The 23,553-nt window shown below is 44.9% G+C and overlaps 1 protein-coding gene across 1 annotated transcript in view; it reads left to right on the top strand.

The window, feature by feature from the left end:
• Nucleotides 1-23,182, top strand: part of PAPPA (pappalysin 1) — a 256,176-nt gene extending 232,994 nt beyond the window's left edge. The window contains exon 22 of the mRNA XM_081237665.1: nt 18,117-23,182. Coding sequence (XP_081093791.1) covers nt 18,117-18,224 — 108 coding nt within the window. The 3' untranslated portion in view covers nt 18,225-23,182. The remainder of the gene's footprint in view (nt 1-18,116) is intronic.
• Nucleotides 23,183-23,553: the final 371 nt, after the last annotated feature.

The following is a 23,553-nucleotide window of genomic DNA, read 5'->3' as shown; positions in this document are numbered from 1 at the left end:
GAATCACAGTCATTTTGGCTATAGGCTCTGTGATGATCTAGTCCCAACTTTTTGTTTCCTTAATGGGGGCTCTGAGGCCCGTAAAGGAGGAATGATTTGTCCAAGGTAGCATAGTGAGTGATAGAAATAGAGCAAGGTTCCTGGCTTCCTATCCTAGTCCCTTTATACTGTAGCGTCCTTAAGAGAATTTGTTCCTTCAAGAAAGATGCTCTATTCTAAAATACAGGGGTGAACAGGGAAAGACCCAAGAAACACACTCAAATTGGAGAACTGTTACTGTATCTCCTGGTTGGCTCCAGTCTTCTTTGGTTGCATTTTTTGCTGTACATAGTTAGTATACTTAGTATATGGTTGTGATGTACAATAATTTATGTAATCATTTATCTCCAACTTTGATTTTAACTTTTAGGTTATTTCATTTTCTCACAATGATAATGATGCTAATGAACATCTTTACACAGAAATATTTTATAGATCTAATTATTCATTTACAACTGATTCTTGGAATTAACATGAGTAGGATAAAAGGTGTGAGCATTTTTGTAATATTTTAATTTTATTGGCAAGGTTGATTTACAAGGTTGTATTAGTTTCATGTGTACAGCAAAGCGATTCAGTTATACATATACATATATTCATTCTTTTTTAGATTCTTTTCTCATATAGGTTATCACAGAATATTGCATAGAGTTCACTGTGCTATACAGTAGGTCCTTGTTGGTTATCTGTCTTATATATAGTAATGTGTGTGTGTTCATCCCAAGCTCCTGATTTATTGCTTCCCCCTACATTTCACCTTTGGTAACCATAAGTTGGCTTTCAGTATATGTAAGTCTGTTGCTGTTTTGTAAATAAGTTCATTTGTATCTTTCAAAATTAGATTCCATATATAAGTGACATCATGATATTTGTCTTTCTCTGTCTGACTTACTTCACTTAGTATAATAATCTATAGGTCCATCCATATTGCTGCAAATGGCATTAGTTCATTCTTTTTTATGGCTGAGTAATATTCCATTGTATATATGTACCATATCTTCTTTATCCATTCCTCTGTCAATGAACATTTAGGTTGCTTCCATGTCTTGGCTATTGCAAATAGTGCTGCAATGAAAATTGGGGTGCATGTACCCTTTCCGATTATGGTTTTCTTCAGCTGTATGCCCAGGAGTAGGATTGCTGGATCATATGATAGTTCTATTTTTAATTTTTTTAAGGAACCTCCATACTGTTCTCCATAGTGGTTGTACCAATTTATATTCCCACCAACAGTATGGGAGGGTTCCCTTTTCTCCACACCTTCTCCAGCATTTATTTTTTGTAGACTTTTTGATGGTGGCCATTCTGACCAGTGTGAGGATACCTCATTGTAGTTTTGATTTGCATTTCTCTGATAATTAGTAATGTTGAACATCTTTTCATGTGCTTTTTGGCCATCAGTATGTCTTCTTTGGAGAAATATCTATTTAGCTCTTCTGCCCATTTTTTGATTGGGTTGCTTGTTTTTTTGACATAGGGCTGCATGAGCTCCTTGTATATTTTGGAGATTGATCCCTTGTCAGTCACTTCGTTTGCAAATATTTTCTCCCATTCTGTGGGTTGTCTTTTCATTTCGTTTATGGTTTCCTTTGCTGTGCAGAAGCTTTTAAGTTTAATTAGGTCCCACTTGTTTATTTTTGTTTTTATTTTCATTACTCTAGGAGGTGGATCTAAAAAGATCTTGCTGCAATTTATGTCAAGGAGTGTTCTGCCCATGTTGTCCTCTAAGAGTTTTATAGTATCTGGTCTTACATTTAGGTCTTTAATCCATTTGGAGTTTATTTTTTTGTATGGTGTTAGGGAGTGTTCTACTTTCATTCTTTTACATATAGCTGTCCAGTTTTCCCAGCACCACTTATTGAAGAGACTGTCTTTCCTCCATTGTATAGTCTTGCCTCCTTTGTCGTAGATTAATTGACCAGAGGTGTGTGAGTTTACTTCTGGGCTTTCTATCCCATTCTGTTGATCTATATTTCTGTTTTTGTGTCCGTACCATACTGTTTTGATGACTGTAGCTTTGTAGTATAGTATGAAGTCAGGGAGCCTGATTCCTCCAGCTCTGTTTTTCTTTCTGAGGGTTGCTTTGGCTATTTGGTGTTTCCATATAAATTAAAAAAAAAAACAATTTTGTTCTACTTGTGTGAAAAATGCCATTGGTAATTTGAGAGGGATTGCACTGAATCTGTAGATTGCCTTCGGTAGTATAGTCATTTTGAATATATTGATCCTTCCAATCCAAGAACGTGGTACATTCTTCCATCTGTTTGTGTCCTCTTTGATTTCTTTTATCAGCATCTTAATAGCTTTCAGAGTAGAGGTCTGTTGTCTCCTTAGGTGGGTTTATTCCTAGGTATTTTATTCTTTCTGGTGCGATGGTAAATGGGATTGTTTCCTTAATTTCTCTTCCTGAGATTTCATTGTTAGTGTATAGGAATGCAAGAGATATCTGTGTATTAATTTTGTATCCTGCAACTTTACCCAATTCATTGATGAGCTATATAGTAGCTTTCTGATAGCATCTTTAGGATTTTCTATGTATAGTATCATGTCATCTGCAAACAGTGACAGTTTTACTTCTTCCTTTCCAATTTGGATTCCTGTTATTTCTTTTTCTTCTCTGATTGCCATGGCTAGGACTTCCAAAACTATGTCGAATAGAAGTGGTGACAATGGACATCCTTGCCTTGTTCCTGATCTTAGAGGGAATGCTTTCAGATTTTCAGTGTTGAGAATGATGTTATCTGTGGGTTTGTCATATATAGCCTTTATTATGTTAAGTTTCCTCTATTCCCACTTTTCTGGAGAGCATGATCTTAAATGGGTGTTAAATTTTGTCAAAAGCTTTTTCTGCATATATTGAGATGATCATATGGTTTTTAATCTTCAGTCTGTTAATGTGGTGTATCACACTGATTGATTTATGGGTATTGAAGAATCCTTGCATCCCTGGGATAAATACCACTTGATCCCGGTGTATGATCCTTTTAATGTATTGTTGGATTTTGTTTGTTAGTATTTTGTTGAGTATTTTTGCATCTATGTTCATCAGTGATATTGGCCTGTAATTTTCTTTTTTGGTGGTATCTTTGTCTGAGTTTGGTATCAGGGTGATGGTGGCTTCATAGAATGAGCTTTGGATTGTTCCTTCCTCTGCAATTTTTTTGGAAGAGTTTCAGAATAATAGGTGTTAATTCTTATCTAAATGTTTGATAGAATTTGCCTGTGAAGCTATCTGGTCCTGGACTTCTATTTGTTGGAAGTTTTTTAATCAGTGTTTCAATTTTGGTACTTGTGATTGGTCTGTTCATATTTTCTATTTCTTCCTGGTTCAGTCTTAGAAGGTTATATCTTTCTAAGAATTTATCCATTTCTTCTAGGCTGTCCATTTTATTGCCATATAGTTGCTTGTAGTAGTCTCTTATGACCCTTTGTATTTCTGTGGTGTCAGTTGTAACTTCTTTTTCATTTCTAATTTATTGATTTGAGTCCTCTCCTTTTTTTTCTTGATGAGTCTGGCTAAAGGTTTATCAATTTTGTTTATCATCTTCTCAAAGAACCAGCTTTTAGTTTCACTGATCTTTGCTATTGTTTTCTTCATCTGTATTTCATTTATTTCTGCTCTGATCTTTATGATTGCTTCCCTTCTACTAGCTTTGGGTTTTGCTTGTCCCTCTTTCTGTAGTTAATTTAGGTGTAAGGTTAGGTTGCTTACTTGAGATTTTTCTTGTTTCCTGAGAGAAGATTGTATTGTATCTAAACGTCTCTCCTAGAACTGCTTTTACTGCATCCCAAAGGTTTTGCACCATCGTGTTTTGTTGTCATTTGTCTCTAGGTATTTTTTTTACAATTTCCTCTTTGATTTCTCCAGTGATGCATTGGTTGTTTAGTAACATATTGTTTAGCTTCCATGTGTTTGTGTTTTTTACAGGTTTTTTCCCTGTACTTGATTTCTAATCCAGTAGTGTTGTGGTTGGAAAAGATGCTTGATATGATTTCAATTTTCTTAAATTTACCAAGGCTTAGTTTGTGGCCCAAAATGTTATCTATCCTGGGGAATCGTCCATATGCACTTGAGAAGAAAGTGTATTTTACTGCTTTCAGATGGAATGTTCCATAAATATCAGTTAAGTCCATTTGTTCTAATGTGTGTCATTTAAGGCCTGTGCTTCCTTATTGATTTTCTGTCTGGATGATCTGTCCATTGATGAGAGTGGGGTATTAAAGTCCCCCACTATTACTGTGTTACTGTTGATTTCTCCTTTTATGGCTGTTAGCACTGGCTTATATATTGAGGTGCTCCTATGTTGGGTGCATATATATTTACAATTGTTATGTCTTCTTCTTAGATTGACCCCTTGATCATTATGTAGTGTCCTTCTTTGTTTCTTGTAACAGTCTTTATTTTAAAGTCTATTTTGTCTGATATGAGTATTGCTACTTCAGCTTTCTTTTGATTTCCATTTGCATGGAATACCTTTTTCCATCCCCTCACTTTCAGTCTGTATGTGTCCCTAGGTCTGAAGTGGGTCTTTTGTAGACGGCTTATGTGCAGGTTTTGGTTTTGTATCCATTCAGCCAGTCTATGTCTTTTGGTTGGAGCATTTAATCCATTTACATTTAAAGTAATTATCAATATAAATGTTCTTATTGACATTTTGATAATTGTTTTGGATTTATTTTTGAAGGTCTTTTTTCCTCCCTTCCTCTTCTGTTCTCTTGTCTTGTGACTTGATGACCATCTTTAGTGATGTGTTTGGATTGCTTTTTCTTTTTTGTATGTGTATCTATTGTAGATTTTTGGTTTGTGGTTCCCATAAGGTTTTGATATAGCAGTCTTTATATGTACAAGATTGTTTTTAGTTGCTGCTCTCTTAATTTCAAATGCATTTCCTATATCCTGCATTTGTACTCTTCTCTTCTCATGACTGCTGATTTTTATATCATATTTGTGTGTGGATGATTTCCTACCTTTACTTTATGTTTGCGTTTACTCAGGAGCTTCCCCATTCATAATTTTCTTGTATCTTTTTGTGGCCTTTTCTTTTCTGCCTAGAGAAATTTGTTTAGGATTTGTTGTAAAGCTGATTTTTGTGGTGAATTCTCTTAGCTTTTGCTTGTCTGTAAAACTTTTGATTTCTCTGTCGAATGTGAATGAGATCCTTGCTGGGTAGAATAATCTTGGTTGTAGGTTCTTCCCTTTCATCACTTTAAATATATCCTGCCAATCCCTTCTGGCTTGCAGCGTTTCTGCTGAAAAATCAGCTGATAACCTTATGGGGGTTCCCTTGTATGTTATTTGTTGCTTTTAATATTTATTCTTTGTCTTTAATTTTTGTCAGTTTGATTAATATGTCCCAGAGTGTTCCTCCTTGGGTTTATCTTGTTCAGGACTCTCTGCACTTCCTGGACTTGAGTGTTTCCTTTCTCATGTTAGGGAAGTTTTCAGCTATAATCTCTTCAAATATTTTACCAGGCCCTTTCTCTCTCTCTCTTCTCCTTCTGGGACCCCCTATACTGTGAATGTTGGTGTGTTTAATGTTGTCCCAGAGGTCTCTGAGACAGTTCTCATTTCTTTTCATCTTTTTCTTTATTCTGTTCCATGGCAGTGATTCCCATCATTCTTTCTTCCAGGTCACTTATCTGTTCTTCTGCCTCAGTTATTCTGCTGTTGATTTCTTCTGGTGTGTTTTTCACTCCAGTTATTGTATTGTTCATCTCCGTTTGTTCTTTAAACCTTCTAGCGCTTTGTTAATCACTCTCGTAACTTCTTTGTCTGTTCCTCCATTCTTTTTCTGAGATCTTGGATCATCTTTACTGTCATTACTCTAAACTGTTTTTCAGATAGGTTGCCTATCTATCTCCTGTTCATTTAGTTGTTCTTATAGGTTTGTATCTTGTTCCTTCATCTGAAACATTTCTCTGCCATCTCATTTTGTCTAACTTTGGGTGTTTGTGGTCTCCTTTCTGCTGGTTGGAGGATTACAGCTCCTCTTCTGTTGTGTGCCCTCTGGTGGTTGAGATTGATCCTGAGGCTTGTGCAGGCTTCCTGGTGGGAGGAACTGGTGTCTCCCCACTGGTGGGTGGAGCTGGGTCTTGTTCCTCTGGTGGGCAGGGCTGTGTCAAGTGGTGTGTTTATAGGTGGCTCTAGGCACCCTGGCTGCTGATGGGTGGGTCTGTGTTCCTATCCTGCTGGTTGTTTGGCCTGAGGTGTTCCAGCACTGAAGACTGTAGGCTGTTGGGTAGGGCCAGGATGTGATGCCAAAATGGGGACCTCCGGGAGAGCTCACACCAATCAGTATTCTCTGGGGCTTCTGCCACCAATATTATTCTCCCCCCCACCCCCGCCCAATGAGCCACAGCCAACCCCTGCCTCCCCAGGAGACCCTCTAAGACTCGAAGGTAGGTCCAGTCCCAGCTCCTATGGGGTTACTGCTTTGTGCTGGGTCCCAGTATACATGAAACTTTGTGTGTACCCTCCAAGAGGGGAGTCTCTGTTTCCCCCAGTCCTGTGGAGCTCCTGCACTCAAGTCCCACTGGCCTTCAAAGCCAAATGCTTTGGGGAGTCTTCCTCTTGATGCCAGACCCCCAGGCTGGGACGTTTGATGTGAGGCTCAGGATTCTCCTGTGGGAGAACCTCTACAATGTAGTTACCTTCCAGTTTGTAGGTCACTCACCTGGCAGGTATGGGATTTGATTATCTTGTGAAACTGCCCCTCCTGCTGCCTCATTGTGGCTTCTTTGTCTTTGAACGTAAAGTATCTTCTTTTGGTAGGTTCCAGTCTTTCTTTATCGATGGTTGTCCAGCAGTTAGTTGTGATGTTGGTGTTTTCATGGGAGGAGGTGAGCTCAAGTCCTTCTACTCCACCCTCTTTTCCAGAGTCGAGGGACTGCTTTTAGTTCGGATGCTTGGTGCCTCTTTCCTCAGAATATGCTGTCCGTTATTCCCTTGATATCGGGTATGCAGGTACAGCGGCCCTTGTACGTTCCTGGGACACTGGCAGTAGGGCCTGGTGCCTGCTTGCAGATTTCCTAAGGGTGGGTGCTATCTGAGTTCTCCTGGGACATTGGGGACAGGGCCAGGCTCCTGTGTGCAGGTCTTGTAGTGGTGGCCTGGGCCTGCCTCTGGAGCCCACAATGGCGGCAGTGACTCGCACCTGCCCCCAGAGCTCCTGTAGGTGGTGTCCTGTTGCCTGGGAATGCTCACAGGGAAAGAAGCTCTTATGGTGGTCCCACCCCTCTCCTCATGCGCGCCCCCCCCCACCCCCGGCAATAATGGTGCCTTGATTCTCTGGTGGGCCCAGTGTTCTTCTGAGTATACCCTTGGTTGCCACAGTCTAGCTCCTTCAGGCTGTTTCCAGACAGCCAACCCTGGTTCTCTCCTTGGGTCTGACCTCTGAAGCCTGAGCTTCTGCACCCAGCCCCCACCTGCACTAACAGAGGGGTGTTTTAGGCTACGGATCACAAGGCAGTGGTGCCGACCTTCTGTGCAGCTTACGCTCCATTTTGCCTTCTGCAAACTAGTTGCTGTGCTCTCCTCCTAGGCTCTGAACCTCCCCCTCCATCCAGTCTGCTCTCCCCGCCGGGGAGGATACTTGCCAGCATGTGGAAACCTTTCCTCCTTCACAGCTCCCTCCCTGGGGCTCAGGCCCCATCCAGATTCCTTCTTTTTCTTGTTTCTTTTGTCCTACCTGGTTATGTGGAGGTTTTCTTGTCTTTTTGGAAGTCTGAGGTCTTCCGTCAACATTTGGTAGCTGTTCTGTGAGAATTGTTCTACTTGTAGATGTATTTTTTAATGTTTTGTGGGAGAAGGTGAGCTCCATGTCCTGCTCTTCCACCATCTCCATCCCCCCTCCAGGTGTGAGCATTTTTAAGGCCCTTGATACCTGTTACCAAAGGAACACAGTGTGTCTCTTTCACTCCCTTGGAGTCAGCCACTTTAACAGTGAACAGACAATGGGGTTTGTGTTTTAAAAAGAAGTTTGTGTAGAATTATGAAATGTTATTCACCTGACACCATCAGCTGGAGAAAGAGCAGCTCCAATGAAAAGAATTTTCCTACCAACTATAACTTACATACTAAGACATTAAAAAATAAAACTAATTTAATTTTAGTGGGAAACTTCCTTAAATGGATTGTTATTTCTAGGGAGTATGTGGTAGGGACATGAAGTCATGCTTGAGGTTCAGGTGCAGATTCCAAATTATTACAGTCATTTGAATATATAGATATATATCTCAAATGGCCATTTTGACTCTTTCTATACTGGGTTCAGCTGCAGCAATTTCAGGTTCCAGGGCCCTGAGATGAGTGCTGTCTCTTTACTAAGGGACCCAGAGTTAGTTAGTTAGCTTTTTGCTAGTTCTGAATATGCTCCCTAGTCTTTTTTTTCTCCCTTTTCTTTTCTACTCACATTATAAATGCAATTTTGGAATTTTGTGTTAAAAGATTACCTTCTCCCACTTCAAATTGTTGCTTCTTCCTGTTGGCCTAGGCCTCAGAGTGCAGGTGACCAGGCTCCCTCCGTGAAAGGAGATGTGTGTTCATGGAGTATCTCTTTAGGCTGAGCACTGGACCAGGTTGTGCGCACATGGCAGAGTCCAGACAGACACCATACCTACCCTTGTACAGCTCGCAGTATGTTTTGGGAGCCAGATTTTAAGCAGTGAGGTGTACAGCTATGTACTTAATTACCTTTGCAGAAGGGACAATGAAGGAAAGGTGTGGGATCTTTTTGGAGAACAGTGTGAAGGTCAGAGAAAGCTTCCCTGAGGAGGAGACATTTACACTGAGACCTAAAAAATGAGTAGGAACTTTGCTGGTGAAGGGGAGTAGTGGTTAGGGGCAGAGTGGAGACAGCTGTTGGAACTATGTGTGACCTGTGTATTAGAGAGGCTGATGACCTCTCTCATGGTGCATGTGGCTTTGTCATAGTTAGTTGTTGTTCAGAAGTGTGTGGAACTTTCTTCAGATTCAAGGCTCCTGGAACTCTGACTTCTGGAGGAGAAAGGTGATTCAAATTAAAGTCATACTCCTACGATTTAAATTTCCCAATCTAACTTCTACATAAACTCCAACTTCTTGGAACCTTGCTACTCTCTCATCCACAACCAACTCTCCTTGCGGTGAGCTGCTGTACAGAGGTAGATAGTAGATAATAAAATGGAACACCCCTACGTGAGTGGCCGCACGTCAGACACTGCCAGACACACATCCTCTGTTATCTTCTTAATGCTCATGTCAACCCCAGCAGGGTGCTGTTAGCCCCATTGCACAGGGGAGCCAGTTCGGGCTCAGACTACTTACAGGACTTTTTGAGTTCATTGGCTGCAAGTGCCAAGGCCCCGATTCGAACCCAGTTCTGTCTGACTCACAAGCCCAGCTCTTTCTTTCTCCCGCACGGGGCTGAGTCTCAGAAGAGGAAAGCAGGTGGGGACAGAACCTTGTCCTTAGGGCACCTGGGCGTGACCCTGCCTGTTCCAGTTGGAGACACTTCACTGTGGACCCAGACAGCCAGGGAACCCTGGGTGTGGGACCCCTCCCCTTGAGAAGGAGAAAGCAGCTTTTCTCAGCAGCAGCAGCGACAGGGTGGTGGAATAGCTGAGGCTCCCAGCCTTACCAATCAATCCTGACTACCCAGATAGGAGTTTCCCCTGAACACAAAAAAGTCCTGGTTTCTGTCTCCCGCTTCCAGAGCAGGAAGCCTCTCAGGGAAGGAGAGGGGCCACAGGCAGGCTTCCTTCCTCTCCTCCCCCTGCCCTTCACCTGCTAGCCTGTTCAATTCCCACCTGTACCCTTGGCCCCAGTTCCATATTGTGGGAAGTTCCCTGCCCGTAAACTCCAAGCCTGGTGCTCAGAATCTCATTGACAGCACAGACTGACTTCATGCACCTTCCCAAATGACAGTAATGGAGCACTTACCATGTGCTGGGCCATGGGTTAGAACCTCTGTGCATATTATTCCCTTTAGGCTCCAGAACCATCCAACAAAGTACACATTTGAGACTCAGGTGGAATCACTTGTACAGGTGGCAGATCTCTGTGTAGGATTTAGGATTTCCTGCCTCCAAGCAAATAACAGCAGTTACTGTTTTTCAAGAGCTTACTGTTTTCCAAGCATAGTGTCACCTGTTCTTACGTGTGTCATTTCATTTCATCACTACAGTAGCCCTGTCGTAGGTGTGTTCTTTTTTACCTTCACCTTATAGATGATGCAGCTGAGGCTTAGAAGGGTTGAGGCCATACAGCCAGTAAGTGGTAGAGCTGAGACACAAAGCTCGGGACTCCGTGCCGCACAGCACCTGCCTCTAACCCCCATTCTGAGCATCTAGTTGCAATGGGCTTGCACCGTGCCCTTCCTTCAGTGGATGGGCCTCTTGCTTCCTGGTCCTCCTGGCCTGGGTCCTAGGTATGAACTGCAGCCCCAGAGCTAAGCACTTTTCTCCTGGACTTCCTTCCTGCCTCCTCTCCCCCTAAACCTCTCCCCAGTCCCCAGAGCTGGGGCCTCCTCCCTGTCACTTGGGCCAGAATGATGTCTGTCTGCTCTCTCCAGCCTTCCTCCCCTTGTTTGTCTGTTAGACACCAGCTTTTCCCCACGTCTGCCTTGTGGGGTGACCTGGGCCCCACTAACCAACAAGAGCAAGACAGTGCAGGAAACTCCATCCGACAGGGGTGACCAGCTTCCTGCCCAGACACCTGTGTGCAGCTCAAGGCAGGCAGGAAGAGGAGGGACTCAGCTGCTCACATGCCAGCTTATTATTTTCCTGTTGGAGCCCCGAGTCTAGAATACAGAGCACATTTCCAGAACGGTTGCTTCAACAGTTTCCCCTCGTAACAATAACAAAAACATATTCATTTCTAATTGGAATCATTCTAAGTAAGCATGTGTTGGGGGGTGTAAGGGAGGAAGGAGAGACAACCTTAAAATATTGGACATACCAGGGTTTTCTAAGGCGTGGTGGCCTGGAACGCTGGTTACGGTCATGTCTTGGGAGGCTGCTGAGACTGATTCTGGAAGATGTCTGGGGAGTCGGGATGCAGTCCCAGTTCGACAACTTAGCTCTGAGGCCTTGGGCAGGCCAGGTTCACCTTAGGTTTTTCTCTCTTGATGTTTGGATTAGGTTCATGTCTAAGGACCCTCCACAGGGCTTCCTGGGTGAGGTGGTGAGTGAACAGGAGCCTGAGGGCTGATCGGGGCAGGATGAAGGAAATAAGCCCAGGAGCATGTTTCAGCACAGGACGGCACACCCAACTGGTGACATTAAATGTAGGGTTGCCACATGCCTTTGCTAATCTGAGTGAAAACCTGGTTTCTTGAGAAAGGGCATGAAACCCAAACGTAGCCCATTGGTCCAAGGAGGCTAGCGATCCTATAAGATATGGGAAGATAATCAAAAGCATCAGATGGAAAGCAGCCGTCTTAGCAGAGCTGATAAAGGGTTGGATGTTGAGTTGCAGAGCTGGGGATATTCATCAACAGCTCTAACATCTCAGCTTAGCAGCCAGAATGGTCATCAGAAAAGAAGTCAGGCAGCCTCACGCCGCTATGCACAGCCCTTCCATGCCCCTCCGTTTTACCAGAGTGAAAACCAGTCCTCCTGATGGCCTGCCCACCCCCAGACCTCTCTGCCCTCACCCCCCACCACGGGTGCCTTGCTCCACCTCACCCCAGCCCTCTGGACTCCTTGCCGTCCCGCACACAGGCCAGGCATCCTCCTACCTTCCAGTCTTCACCATTAGCTGTTCTTTTGGCCGAGAACATTCTTCTCCATTCATCCTCATGACTCACTCCAAGTCTTTGCCCAAGTGTTGTGATCTCAATGTGCCCCACCCTGACCACCCACCTTACATCACCTCTGGCACTCCCACACCCATTTACCTTGGCTTCCATGCTTTCTTCCTTCCATAACACATCACTTTGGCACATACTGTAAAAGGTATTTATTATTTATTGTCTGGCAATCCCTATACCTCTTGCTGCTGGCATGAAAATTTCATGAGAGCAAGAAGGTGCATTTATTTTGATCACTGTTATATCCCAAGTTCTGGTGTACCCCACTGTTGAGAACCTGCTGTGTGACAGATACTGTGCTAGGCCATGAGCAAGATGGACCTGGGCCTATCCATGCTGTGTTCATATCTTGGGGACCAGTGGCCAGGCATTAAGAGCGCAGTAAATGCTAATGGAGACACAGCAATTGAGGAGCGTCAACGTAGCTTCCTAGAGAAGGCAGCATCAGAGGTGAGACATGGAAGGTGCAGTAGGTCTTACTCAGGTAAAAGGAGGAGGAGGAGAGCCAGAGATAAAGATGAGAGAAAAGAGTATTTCTGATAGAGGGCAGAGGCTGTGAAAAGCCCAGAACAAGGGAACACATTAAGGAAACCCTAATCCCTGAATGTGGCTAGAGCACAGTGCAAGAGGGGAACGGGTGAGAGGTGAGACTAGGGGCAATGAGCAAGGCTTTTATACACCATGCTGGGGAATTTGAACTATATCCAGGGAGCAGTGGGGGTATTCAGTGATTTTAAGCACTGAACCAGCCTGGAGGATCCTAAAAGGCTTCCTGGAAGAGGGGACGGTTGTGCTCAACTTGTAAGATTACTAAGAGATAACAGGCAAATGACTAAGCAAAGTAGACTAATCTCCTTGTCCAAAAGTCACTGCTTTCTGGAGTATTATGATTTCCCCCATTTGGGGTGTAGCTTTGACTTTTTCCTGTGGGTGAATTAAACACTCATTTCAACTTGATCCTATGAAAGGAATCAGACCTTTCTATCCCCCCAAATTATTATCCATTGTCAATGCCATCACCACTGTCACCATCACTAGCATTATTTACTGAGCACATACTATACACCATGCACTGTGCAAGTGCTTTTACTTGAATTTTATACTTTATCCAAAATACTTCTCTGTGGCAGGACTGTTATTTCCCCCATTTTATAGACAGACAAACTGAAGTCCCCCCCTTCCCCCCCACCCGGCCAAAAGAAGTAACTTGCCTACTAGCATACACTACTACATGACTAACAGTGCAAGGAATCAAACCCAAGTCTCCTTCTCATCTAGCCTGGTGTGTTCCTCCACTTTACCCATGCTTTTTCTCCATTCTCTCCTCCACTTATCCACGTTTAAACAAGCTTCTGTGTTCACTGACTGCTGCATGCCCCGTGCCAGGCACAGATCTACCCTACGCCAAAGGAGCTTGCAGGGGAGCCCTCATCCTCAGCATCAGGCCTTGGTCTACTTGATGTCATCAAGTCTTTCCACCAACACTATGAAGACCCCCAGACTCACTGTGGTAAAGTGACTCACGCAGAACCCCACGGTGGGTGGGTGGACAGCCAGGCTTTCTGACCGTCAGCGCAGGACGCCTCCTGCTGCCCCGCACGGCACTGTCTCTGCCTGTGACCTCCCTGTTGAGTCTGAGTCAGAATCCAGCCTCAGACAGACCTTCAGCCAGGGCCCTGTGGCGTTTGCCAGGCTGCATTCCTGAGCCGCTCACACACGCGGGTGGAGGTGTTATCCTGGGCAGCTCACCCACTGGGAGAAACCCCTGTGCTGAGCACCATCTCCAGCCTAGAGGAAAAAGAGAGAATCCTGGCCTTTAGTCACCGACCTGGGCTTGTTGACAGAATCCCAGAGTGGGTGGCCAAGCCATTTATGGGACAGCCTGGCCGCATGGTGCTGGGAATCCCAGATGCAAACTGGCCACCGTGGCATCGGTGCTGTGGGTGGTAGGTTTTCTTGGGAGGCCGTCTGGGGGATAAGGTGGGAAGCTGCTTGCGGAATCTGGGAATCGGGCTGAGAGCCGGCTTTATCGGGATGGGACTCTTCTCTCCATATCGGTTTCTCCCTCTGTGAAAAGGGGACCCTGACTCCTATTCTACCTGCCTCGTGGGGGTGGTGCCGAGGGGCAGTTACAAATGGGTGCAGATCCCAAGCCCCCTGCCAAGCCAGTGACTCACCGCTTTGCATCTTCGTTTCCTCTAAGACATAAAACAAGGATAGTAAGAATAGCCGCCTTATTAGTGTTGCTGGGAAGAGTAACTGGGTGCCGGGCACAAAATAAGGGGTAAAAGGCCAGTGGCTGTTAAACAGACCACGGGGCAGTCAGCCTGGCCGGGCTGTGAAGAGGTGCCTTCCCCTTACGCTCACTTGCTGACAAGCTCTCAGTGTTTGCAGCGGGGGTTAGAATCCTGCAGCATCTACTGAGTGAGGCCCAGGGCAAGTTCCTTTCTTTTTAAACATTCTGAAGCCTCTATTTTCCCATCTGTAAGCCTTCCGAGGCTGTGTGGAACCCATGAGCTAGCACATGGGAATCACCCAACACGCGGACAGCCTCCGGAGGTGCCCGCCTGTATGTGTGTGTACCGTGGTGTTAACGGCCTCGAACTTGGACAGGCTTCCCCATCTCTTCCAGGTCAGATCTGGGAGCACCTGGGGGAGTGGGCGGGGCTGGCGGTCTCCACCCTCTCTTCCCCATTGTAGGCCCTCGATCGGTGAAGATGCCTGGGAGGAGAGGAGGCCCACCCCCACCCCCACCCCCCGAGGCAGGCCCTGAACAGGCAGTTCACGGAGAAGCGAGAGGAAGGGCAAGGTGCCGGTGCGGGTCCTCTGCACGGGGACCTCCACCAGTGCTGCCTCCCAGGCCCCTAGTGAGGGCTCAGTAGACGCAGCTGCATTTACAAGTGTGTGGGGTGCCACAAGGAGAACCTGGATCTTTCTTTTCCCTGAGACCAAACCTTCTAGACTTCGTTGTGTTCTGACTGAAATTTCTTCCCTTAGGTTCCAGACCCATTTCTTTAGGGAAACGCTGAAACTCCCTGGGCTGGCGCAGGGAGGAAAGCAAATGGTCACACTATGCTCTCACAGCCAGACTGGCCAGACGGGCCTAAGAAGCTAACGGGTGTAGGGCCCCGGTAGCTTTGGAGAAGCCAGTGGAACTGGGGATGGCAGAAAGGGGAACGTGTAAGACACAAAGCTGTGGAGAAAGTCTGCATTTCTCCATCTTTTCTGCCCAGGGCATTGCCTTCTGCCTTTCTCAGACTGTGAAGGATTTTCAGACAGAAGAGAAGGTAGAGATCATTAAAATCAACTCTTAATGTACAGATAGATAGGGAACCTGAAGCCCAGAGAAGGGAACCTGAAGCCCAGAGAGGGGAGGTAACTTGTACAAAGTCACACAGCACATGAGTGCAAGAACAGAGGCCCCATGACTTGTATTTTTCCTGTATATTTCTGCATTCATATGTCGCTCCATCTGTGGGTCCACCGAATGCCTGCCATATGGTAGATAAAGACTCAGTTCAACAACAGACAGACATGGTCCCTGCCCAGACTGCCCTGGCATACAAGTGCAGAAGTGATTCCATACAAGCGTGGTGTAAGGAGAGGAGGATAGGATATGGGATGAGCGTGACGGTGCCGTCTTTGGTCAGACTGACGAGGGAGGAGGTGGTGCTTGAGATAAGACCTAGCACAGGAAGGGGAGCTGGCCAGGAAAGAGCAGGAGCCGGGAGGAACAGGAATGGCTGAAAAAAGCAGGAAAACACTGGGAGTATTTGAGGAGCCAGTAAATACAGCCACAGAGAGCGAGGGGGCGAAGGGAACCAGGTGAGGTCCGAGAAGTGTGTGGAGAGCATGCAAGGCCTTGAACTCTTGCTAAGGACTTTGTGTCTTATTCTGAGAGAGAGAATCTGTTGCACGTTTGCCTGTGCGAGGCACAGCAGGAAGCATAAGACAGAGACCAGATGTGAAGCCACATCCCTAACGAATCGAGGAGCCCAATGGGAAAGACTTAGTTGCAGAGAAAACTAACTGTGCAGAAGACATGAGCGGTAACTGGGTCATCTTAATGTTAGCATGGGCAGGAGGACGGGTTTTTGCCTCTTTCATCTTTGCTCACGACCATATGAAATACATTTTTTTTCAATCACCCTTTTGTAGACGCAGAAACTCAGGGGGATGGCAGTGAAGGGGTTTTGCCCAAAAGTTTTTCCCGAAGTTGTTCAGCGCGTATGAGGCAAATGAGGATGCTAATCCAGGCCTCTTGGCTCACGTGCTGGTGGTCTCCCCACTGGACCTCAGCTGTTAGATTTGGACGTGGCTTTGCCCTCAGTTTCCCCACGTGGACTGGAGGGTTTTCTCTAGGTCTCTTCCTATTCTAACATTCTCTGCTTCTCTTAGAGATGAAGAGATTGCAGAAGAATACTCTAGATCAGACGGTACCACCTCTGCATAGGCATGGAGGCTAGGAAGTGTCCTGAATAGGGCACAGTGAGCAGTTGTAAGCAAGGCAGGCTCTGCATGGAAGCAGCTCTGGGGATACTCACCACGGCATCACGCACCTGTGAGCTTAAATGGACAAGAGAAACAAGTGCACTAGCCTGAGCACGGTGAGAGAGTCGGAGGGAGATGGAGAAGCAAACAGGCCTGCATTCGTATTCTGTGGCTTAGGCCCTGGGGAAACAAGAATGAACAAGGCTGACACAGTCCCCGTCTCGCTAAGTGAGAGAGCGGAGCGCCAGGCCTGCGGCACGCACTGCCTGCTAGGGGTTTTTCATTGGTTAGTTCACTACCCCTTGTCACCACCTGTGGATGTGTGTGCTTTCATCACTCCCATTTCATGACGGAGTTGACTGAGGCTCAGAGAAATTGTCACATGCTCAAGGTCACACGTCAGTTAGCGAGCTGGGGCTTATACTTCAATCTTCCTGTTCATTCCTACATTTTAAGTTTGTGGAAAAGTTGCAGGGTGGAGAGAGGTTGGGAGGGAAAGATAGATGGATGGGGAGGGAGGGAAGGAGGGAGGGTGGGCACAGGGGCAGAGAGAAGAAGAATGATAGAGATGAGCCCGCAAGCTAGAGAGACAAAGATGCTCTCCAGGCCTGTGGGAGCACTCGAGACCCTTCCCCAGGCAGGAGGCAAAAGAGGTCATTAAATCCATCTGTGCAGATGGGGGACCCTCTGGGGAAAGTTATATGCAAATGTCATGATGCAATGAGGTGAAATCCACTCGCGTCAGCCCAGGCTGGGGCTCAAGCAGGGACAGCACTGTGCTCTTTGGAAAGACAGATCCTCCGCTGGGTGGGGAGGACATTGACTCTACTGGGCTCTTTCTCACGGTTTCTAGAAAGGCCAGCCAGCCCGAGGTCACACCGCGTGTGAAGGGATGGACTGGGAACTGAAACTTGGGCCTCTCACTTTTTCTTTTTAAATTTTTTTTCCAACCTTCGTAATATATACATATATCGAATCATCATGTTGTATGCCTCTCGCTTTTTCTCATGCTAAAATCTGCTCCCGAGATCCTTCAACCAAATTTTCTGCAAAAGTCTCCCTGTGAAATGTTCCCCACCAGGATTTCAGCCCCCTAGAAGGTCGTCTGAGCTTACTGACAAATGCTCTTGTTGTTTTCATCATTGCCTCTCAAAATCAAAATTACCAATATATGCAGAGAGTTATGTTTTCTTAAAAGACCTTGTCACATCCTTTATATCACTTGATCACCACAACAGCCCTATAAGTTAGATACTCCATTGTACAAGTCTATGAACCAACTCTGGTGTAGTACATTACAATTTTTCACCCATGATTTCCTTCGGCCCTCAGAGTCCACAGTGCAAGGTCTGTCTTATTCTACTGATTCCACAGCTAGGAACCTGGGGCTCAGGGGGAGGTTGCTTGGCCTACTTTAATTACTAGATTTGTCACTTATTACTTTGGGCAAATGCCTGCCCCTTCTGTGCCTCAGTTTCTCCTTCTATAAAAGGGTGATTATTTTAGTGTCTATCTTACAGAGTTGTCAAAGGATTCAGTGTTTTCCTGTTGGGAAAGCATTTAGCACTTTGCCTGACCTGTAATAAATGCCCCGGAAAATGGGAAGTGCTATGAGAATGACCACGGTGACCTTGATAAAAGTTATCACAGGGCTAGTAAGAAGCAGAGCCATGTCTTGATCTTGAATCTGCTGCTCCCCAAATCCAGTGATCTGCCCTCTGCCCTGCACTGCCTCTCTGGAATTTGCTGCTTCGGCCTCAACCACCTGGCTCACTTCTTCTACCTTTCTCTCTGCAGGTCACCCCCTTCCCTATGTCTTGTGACCTACAGGGTGACTGTGCTTGTCGCGACCCCCAGGCCCAAGAACACAGCCGGAAAGACCTCCGAGGATACAGCCATGGCTAAGGAAGGACAAGGAGTTGTCGAAGAATTCCCAATGCCAGGACCCGCATCCCTTTGGTATTGATTTCACAGTCAGCTGCTCAACGGAATGGCCTCTCCACACCAGGGATCCTTAGCACCCAACCGGTCTGCCTTTAATTTCACCCAGGAAGGACTCGTAGTGGGGGCACGTGAACCAAGTCTCGCCATGTTGAATGATGGAATGGAATCCCATCCCAAAGTCTTAGATGGATTGCATATACGGCGTGCAGTCCCTGAGCCTCCTAAAATTCTAACCGTTTGTCACACGACCACAGCAAGAAACATGTATCTAGGAGTTATGTATCTAGGAGTGTGCCCATCTGTGGTTGGTAGGCATGCCTGCGTACGCACCCATGCAAACATCCGCGTGAGGGCAGTTTTGGAGACTGAGCAGAGAGAGACTGGGGCAGACTCAGTCTTTCCTCTCCCAAGCTCCTAGCCAACACTGTTCTTGGGAGAAAGAGAGTTACAGAAACTGCCAAGACCAAGTGTTGAAATGCTAAGATAGCTCACACCCTGTGGCTTAAAATACGTTAAGGTGTGCACAAGTGTGCAGTCCTTTGGGATTGGAAGTGAAATGGTCTCTGATCACCTACCTTCTAGGGAAGTAGGACCCAGGAGGAGGTAAAGAATCCAAGGTATGCAAAGCCCCCAAATTCTTCCGCTGCCATGGGGGATTTTACCCCAACTCCAGGGTTCGAGGCCAAGGTGGAAATGGTTTAGGATTGCAATGTCAAGGTATTATAACAGCCCCCTGCTTGAGGCTTGAGGCCATAATATCCCTCCCATTCCCCAAATCTTGCCTTGGGACCACATTTGCTGCTACTTTTCCAGCTGCTCTATCCTATACATTGAGTACCCCAAGATGGTAGGACTAGGTTAGGAAAAACCCCACACAACCAAACAGTCTGCCTTAAAAGTGACCCACATTTTTCCACAGCTCCTCACCTCTTAGCCCTTCTGCAAGAGAAGACCCCTCATAGGCCCACATGGTGAGAAGTGAAGTCCCCCATGGGGGGGCGCTTCTCATTCTGGAAGGGAACAGAGGGACTTAAGATGCTGGAACCCTCACTGAGAGTCCAGAATGTCTAAGCCAGTGTTAGGTTTTATAACCAAGTGGAACAGTGTTAAATTTCTATGATGTTGGAGCCCTCCAGAGACTGCTGGCATTTTAGGGACTCTTGAGTTATCATCCTTACCCAAGGCTTCCTGCCCCTCCAGGCTAGAGCAGGCTTTGTGTCTGAGGACCTCACTGTTGCCCCGAGTAGCTAGAGTTCTGGAACAGACAGCCGTCTCGGATGGGATCTGTCTGGACTGTGTTCCAGAGGGGCTGTCAGAGGGAAGCCAAAGAGTTCACAGCCTCGGTCCCCAGCACCCCAGCACGGCCATCGTGCTTTCCACAGTCTTCCAGCTCCCGGTACCCCAGCCATACCTGTGGTTGGGCAGCCCTTCCCTCTCTCCTGTGCTCAGCCTCCAAAAGTTAAGAGGAAATTAGCCAAACACGCATAGAAGCCTCCACCTCTTTGGGGTCCTCTTTGCCTCTGTTCAGCCAGTTACCTGTCCACTCCTTTTGAATTAATATGGGGAGAGATGAATCCAGAATGAGGTGGAGAGAATGCTTAAGTTTGACGTGATTTTTGAAACTGAGAAAGTGAGGTGATGGGAGTGTCTAAACTAGATATATCACGTACAGATTGCTACAGATCATCTCAAGTCTAGTGAAGACAAGCAACAAAAACAAAGTTTAGCATAGAAATGGAAAATACTAGGCACATGGGCTGACCCTCCTCATTCCTGCATCTGACGCAGGCATTGTGAATCAGCTATAGCCCTTTTTCCAGGGACCAAAAATAACTTCAGAAACCTTACTGTATCACTCCCAACAGCAATTACCTACTGATCAAGAACACTTGAGAAGATATCTATTGGCCATCTGTGGTCTGTTATATTAAGACATATATCAAGGTGCTTTTTGCACAGGTGCCCACAAATAAGGATGCAGTGCTTAGGTAGTTTTGTGTGGCTTGTACCATATTACAAACTCTGAGATTGAGTTCTAGGCTCTCCACTGTTAAGGCCTGGCTCAGATCCTTTATGTTTCCTCTTACAAACTTATATCTCATTTATATTCAGGGCATTTTTTTCCCCTCTAATTACCGATCCTTGGCAAAATAATAATAATTATATAAGCATTGATCCCATTTTGTACCCCTCTCCAGTATCTTAGAACTCTTGGGAACTCTTAAAGCCCCTCTTTTGCCCTAGCTGAGTTATCAACCTGGGCGGTGCTAGCTAGGAAGAACAAATTAAGAAAGATAACAGTCAGCCCTCCCAGTTGCTTTTTTTACATCAATAAGCAGTGCACAGCATTGGAGACCCAAAGACAACATGTCTAACGGTGGGGTGGCAGGAATCACAGAAGAACCTCACCAGCTTCCCTGAGATCGACTCTCATGCTCTTTCCTCCTTCACTTGCACACACACTTCAGCTGAGAAAAGTTTCCTGAAGGCTGACTTCTACCTTCAGATTCTCAGGTTGATCGAGCCCTTATGAGCAAAGAGCCTTCCAGTCTCCTCCTTGCCATCATTCAAACCTGTTACTCACAAATTCATATTTGCCAAGGATATTACGTGGGAGAGGCTGCTTGATTGACAGCCAGCCTTGGGCCCACATGCAAGGTGTCATTAATAGGCCCTTCTCAAACCTTAGTGGAGGACAGTCAGCTCTGTTCATGCAATGCACTGATTCTCGGTTTCGTTTTCTTTCTGGGGATAAACTCAGTATCTCATCCCCTGATCATCATCTCCAGTTTAGGACAGTGGAGTACTCACAAGGAGGAAGCTCTGAAACACTGTTGTCTGTCAGCAGCTCAGAGGTCCTAAAGCACTTGGAGGTTCTGAAGATGTATTAGCTTCTTCAGAACTTGGAAGTTCTGAAGAAGTATTAGCCTGTTAACAGCAAGAAAGAAAAGATAAGGTGGACAGTTCTCCAAGCCTTCTCTTAGGAAGACTTTCCAAGCCGCAACCCTACTGGCTGCCAGAGGACTTGCATTACCCCCCTGATTCTGTGCCAACCACCTTTTAAGGGAAGACTGTCCTTGGGAAGTCCATTCTGGTGGCTGAATTGGGGTGTTACGAAAGGGAGAGATCAATGACTGTAAATAGTAAGGCTCTGAAGATGGAGGGTATCAGCTGCTACTCCTGGCTTCAGCATGTTGAGTCACTGCCTAGACAGTTCTCTTGGTCTTCTTCCCACCTTGGCCAATGCTTCAATGCTATTTGTTGAAAATAATTCTTTGAGACAGATTTCGGCTACCTCCCTTCCAGGTTTGATTTAACTTGGTTCTAACTGTCAATTTGTTATAGGTCTTACCTGTGTTAAGGAAGGAAAGAAAGAGAGGACGAAAGATAGAGAAAGGAAGGAAGGAAACCATAAATTCAAGTGAACAGTTTTGAGGTTTTCTGTTTTCTGTTTTTTTTTTCTGGAACTACTTCAAGTGGGAAAATAAAAGGAAGAAATTGATGGTGACAGAGCTGTACAGATAGAGATTAATAGAAGATAAGGAGATTAAAAGTAAATAAAATGCATGATTAAAAATAAGAATTTTTTTAAAAACCTATTTTTGTGCTTTCTGAAGAACATTGTTTATTCTACAGACTCAGTAGGTAGGCACAAGCATAAAGGTTTCCCTAGCAGGAGTAGAGTGGGATTTTATATTGCTGTTTTTTTCTGTACATTGTGGTAGGTCCAGGAAATAAGGCATCTTTCCCCTTAATATGTAGTTGTTGTTTGGGGGGGGGGTGCATTTTGTCTATTTGTTTGGTGTCAATCAGTGATAGCAGGGAATGGGGAGGGCTTGAAACTGGTTTTTCCAAATATTAAGGGGACATATTGTGTCACACTTTTCACATTATAAAATGTTTGTATTTACCATTAGAGCACTGGGCTTTATAAAGTCTGCACTTAGAATCACACTGCACAGTCCACTTTCCTAAAAAGCTGCTACATGACCAGACAGGTAATTCCCATGGTTTTTGAGAAACAGAAAAAACAAAGCAAACAACAAACATAAAACTAAAAAGCAAAGGAATAAAAGCCTATTCTTGTAATTTGCTCAAGTTTCGCCAAATTCCTACCCATTGTTTTAAAAGAAATGTGTAATAGCCAAGAGAGGAATTATGTCCCTAGAGTAAGAACACAGAATTCTTGACTCCAGGCAGCAGTTTGCTCAGTGATCTTGAACAAGTCATCATATTGCTTCTCCATTTGCCTCAGTTTCTCCAGCTGCAAAATGGGGATAATACTACTTACCTACCTCACAGTGGGAGGGCGGGGATTGTGAGGCCCTGAGGTTTTAAAGGGGCTGTGGCAATCTGTGAGAGCCAAGGCTTGACACAAAGTCTATGGGTTACTTTTCAAGAATGCACAGGCCCATTGGCCACTTAAGAAAGACAGGGAGTGCTCATTTGATATATCAAGGAATAAAGGTGGAGCTCCTAGATTAGAATCCACCTTAAGAGAGAGGCTTGCATTTGAGAATATTTCAGTTGTAGATAAATTGGACTTTCTCCCCCTTATTCTGGCCTTTACCGGTTCTATAATTTGATTTAAAAAAAAAAAAGAAAGAAAGAAAACAGTGACTTTCTACAGTGTAAAAGTCAGCTTACTGCTTGTTCAAGACTTCTGGGCCATTTCCAACTTTATAGAGGAAGGGAGTCCCTAAAATCTCTTTTTCTTCTCAGACTTAAAATTCCACATCGAGTGTTCCATTAAAAAAAGATACAGCATTCTAAGTGCAAAGTCGGGGCTTCTTAAACTCTACACCAGCAGTCATTGAGGAGAAGTTTGAACAATTACTGACTTGCTTTCTTGGGTCTCTATAATCAATAACCTGTCCGCAGATATCTATCTATATAAAGATATTATATATAAATATAAATTTACATATATATGCACATGTATATATAGTTGTACATATATGTGTGTATATATATACTTAAATGTAATATTTACAAAATAAAACTGTGATCTCGTCTAGAGAAAATGTATTCATATTACAAACTGCTCTTCCATATTTATGTATCATATTATACCTTTTTATTGTTATAATTATTATGGATATTTCTAATTATTATGATGTTGAAATCTGTTTCACATCTTCTGGAAACTACCAAAAAATGACTTTCCATTGATGTGCTTAAAATCTGTTCTCAAGAGAATTCTACTGGCCTACTATAAAAAAGAAAAAAAAAAAAAAGAAAAAAAGAAAATCTAAGCACCAAAAACAAAACACAATTCCAATCCTTTTTC

Source organism: Mesoplodon bidens (genome assembly GCF_964165515.1).
Source record: "Mesoplodon bidens genome assembly, chromosome: 6".
NCBI lineage: Eukaryota > Metazoa > Chordata > Mammalia > Artiodactyla > Ziphiidae > Mesoplodon > Mesoplodon bidens.
The sequence above is the reverse complement of the archived record's forward strand: the minus strand, read 5'-3'. Positions and strand labels throughout refer to the sequence as shown.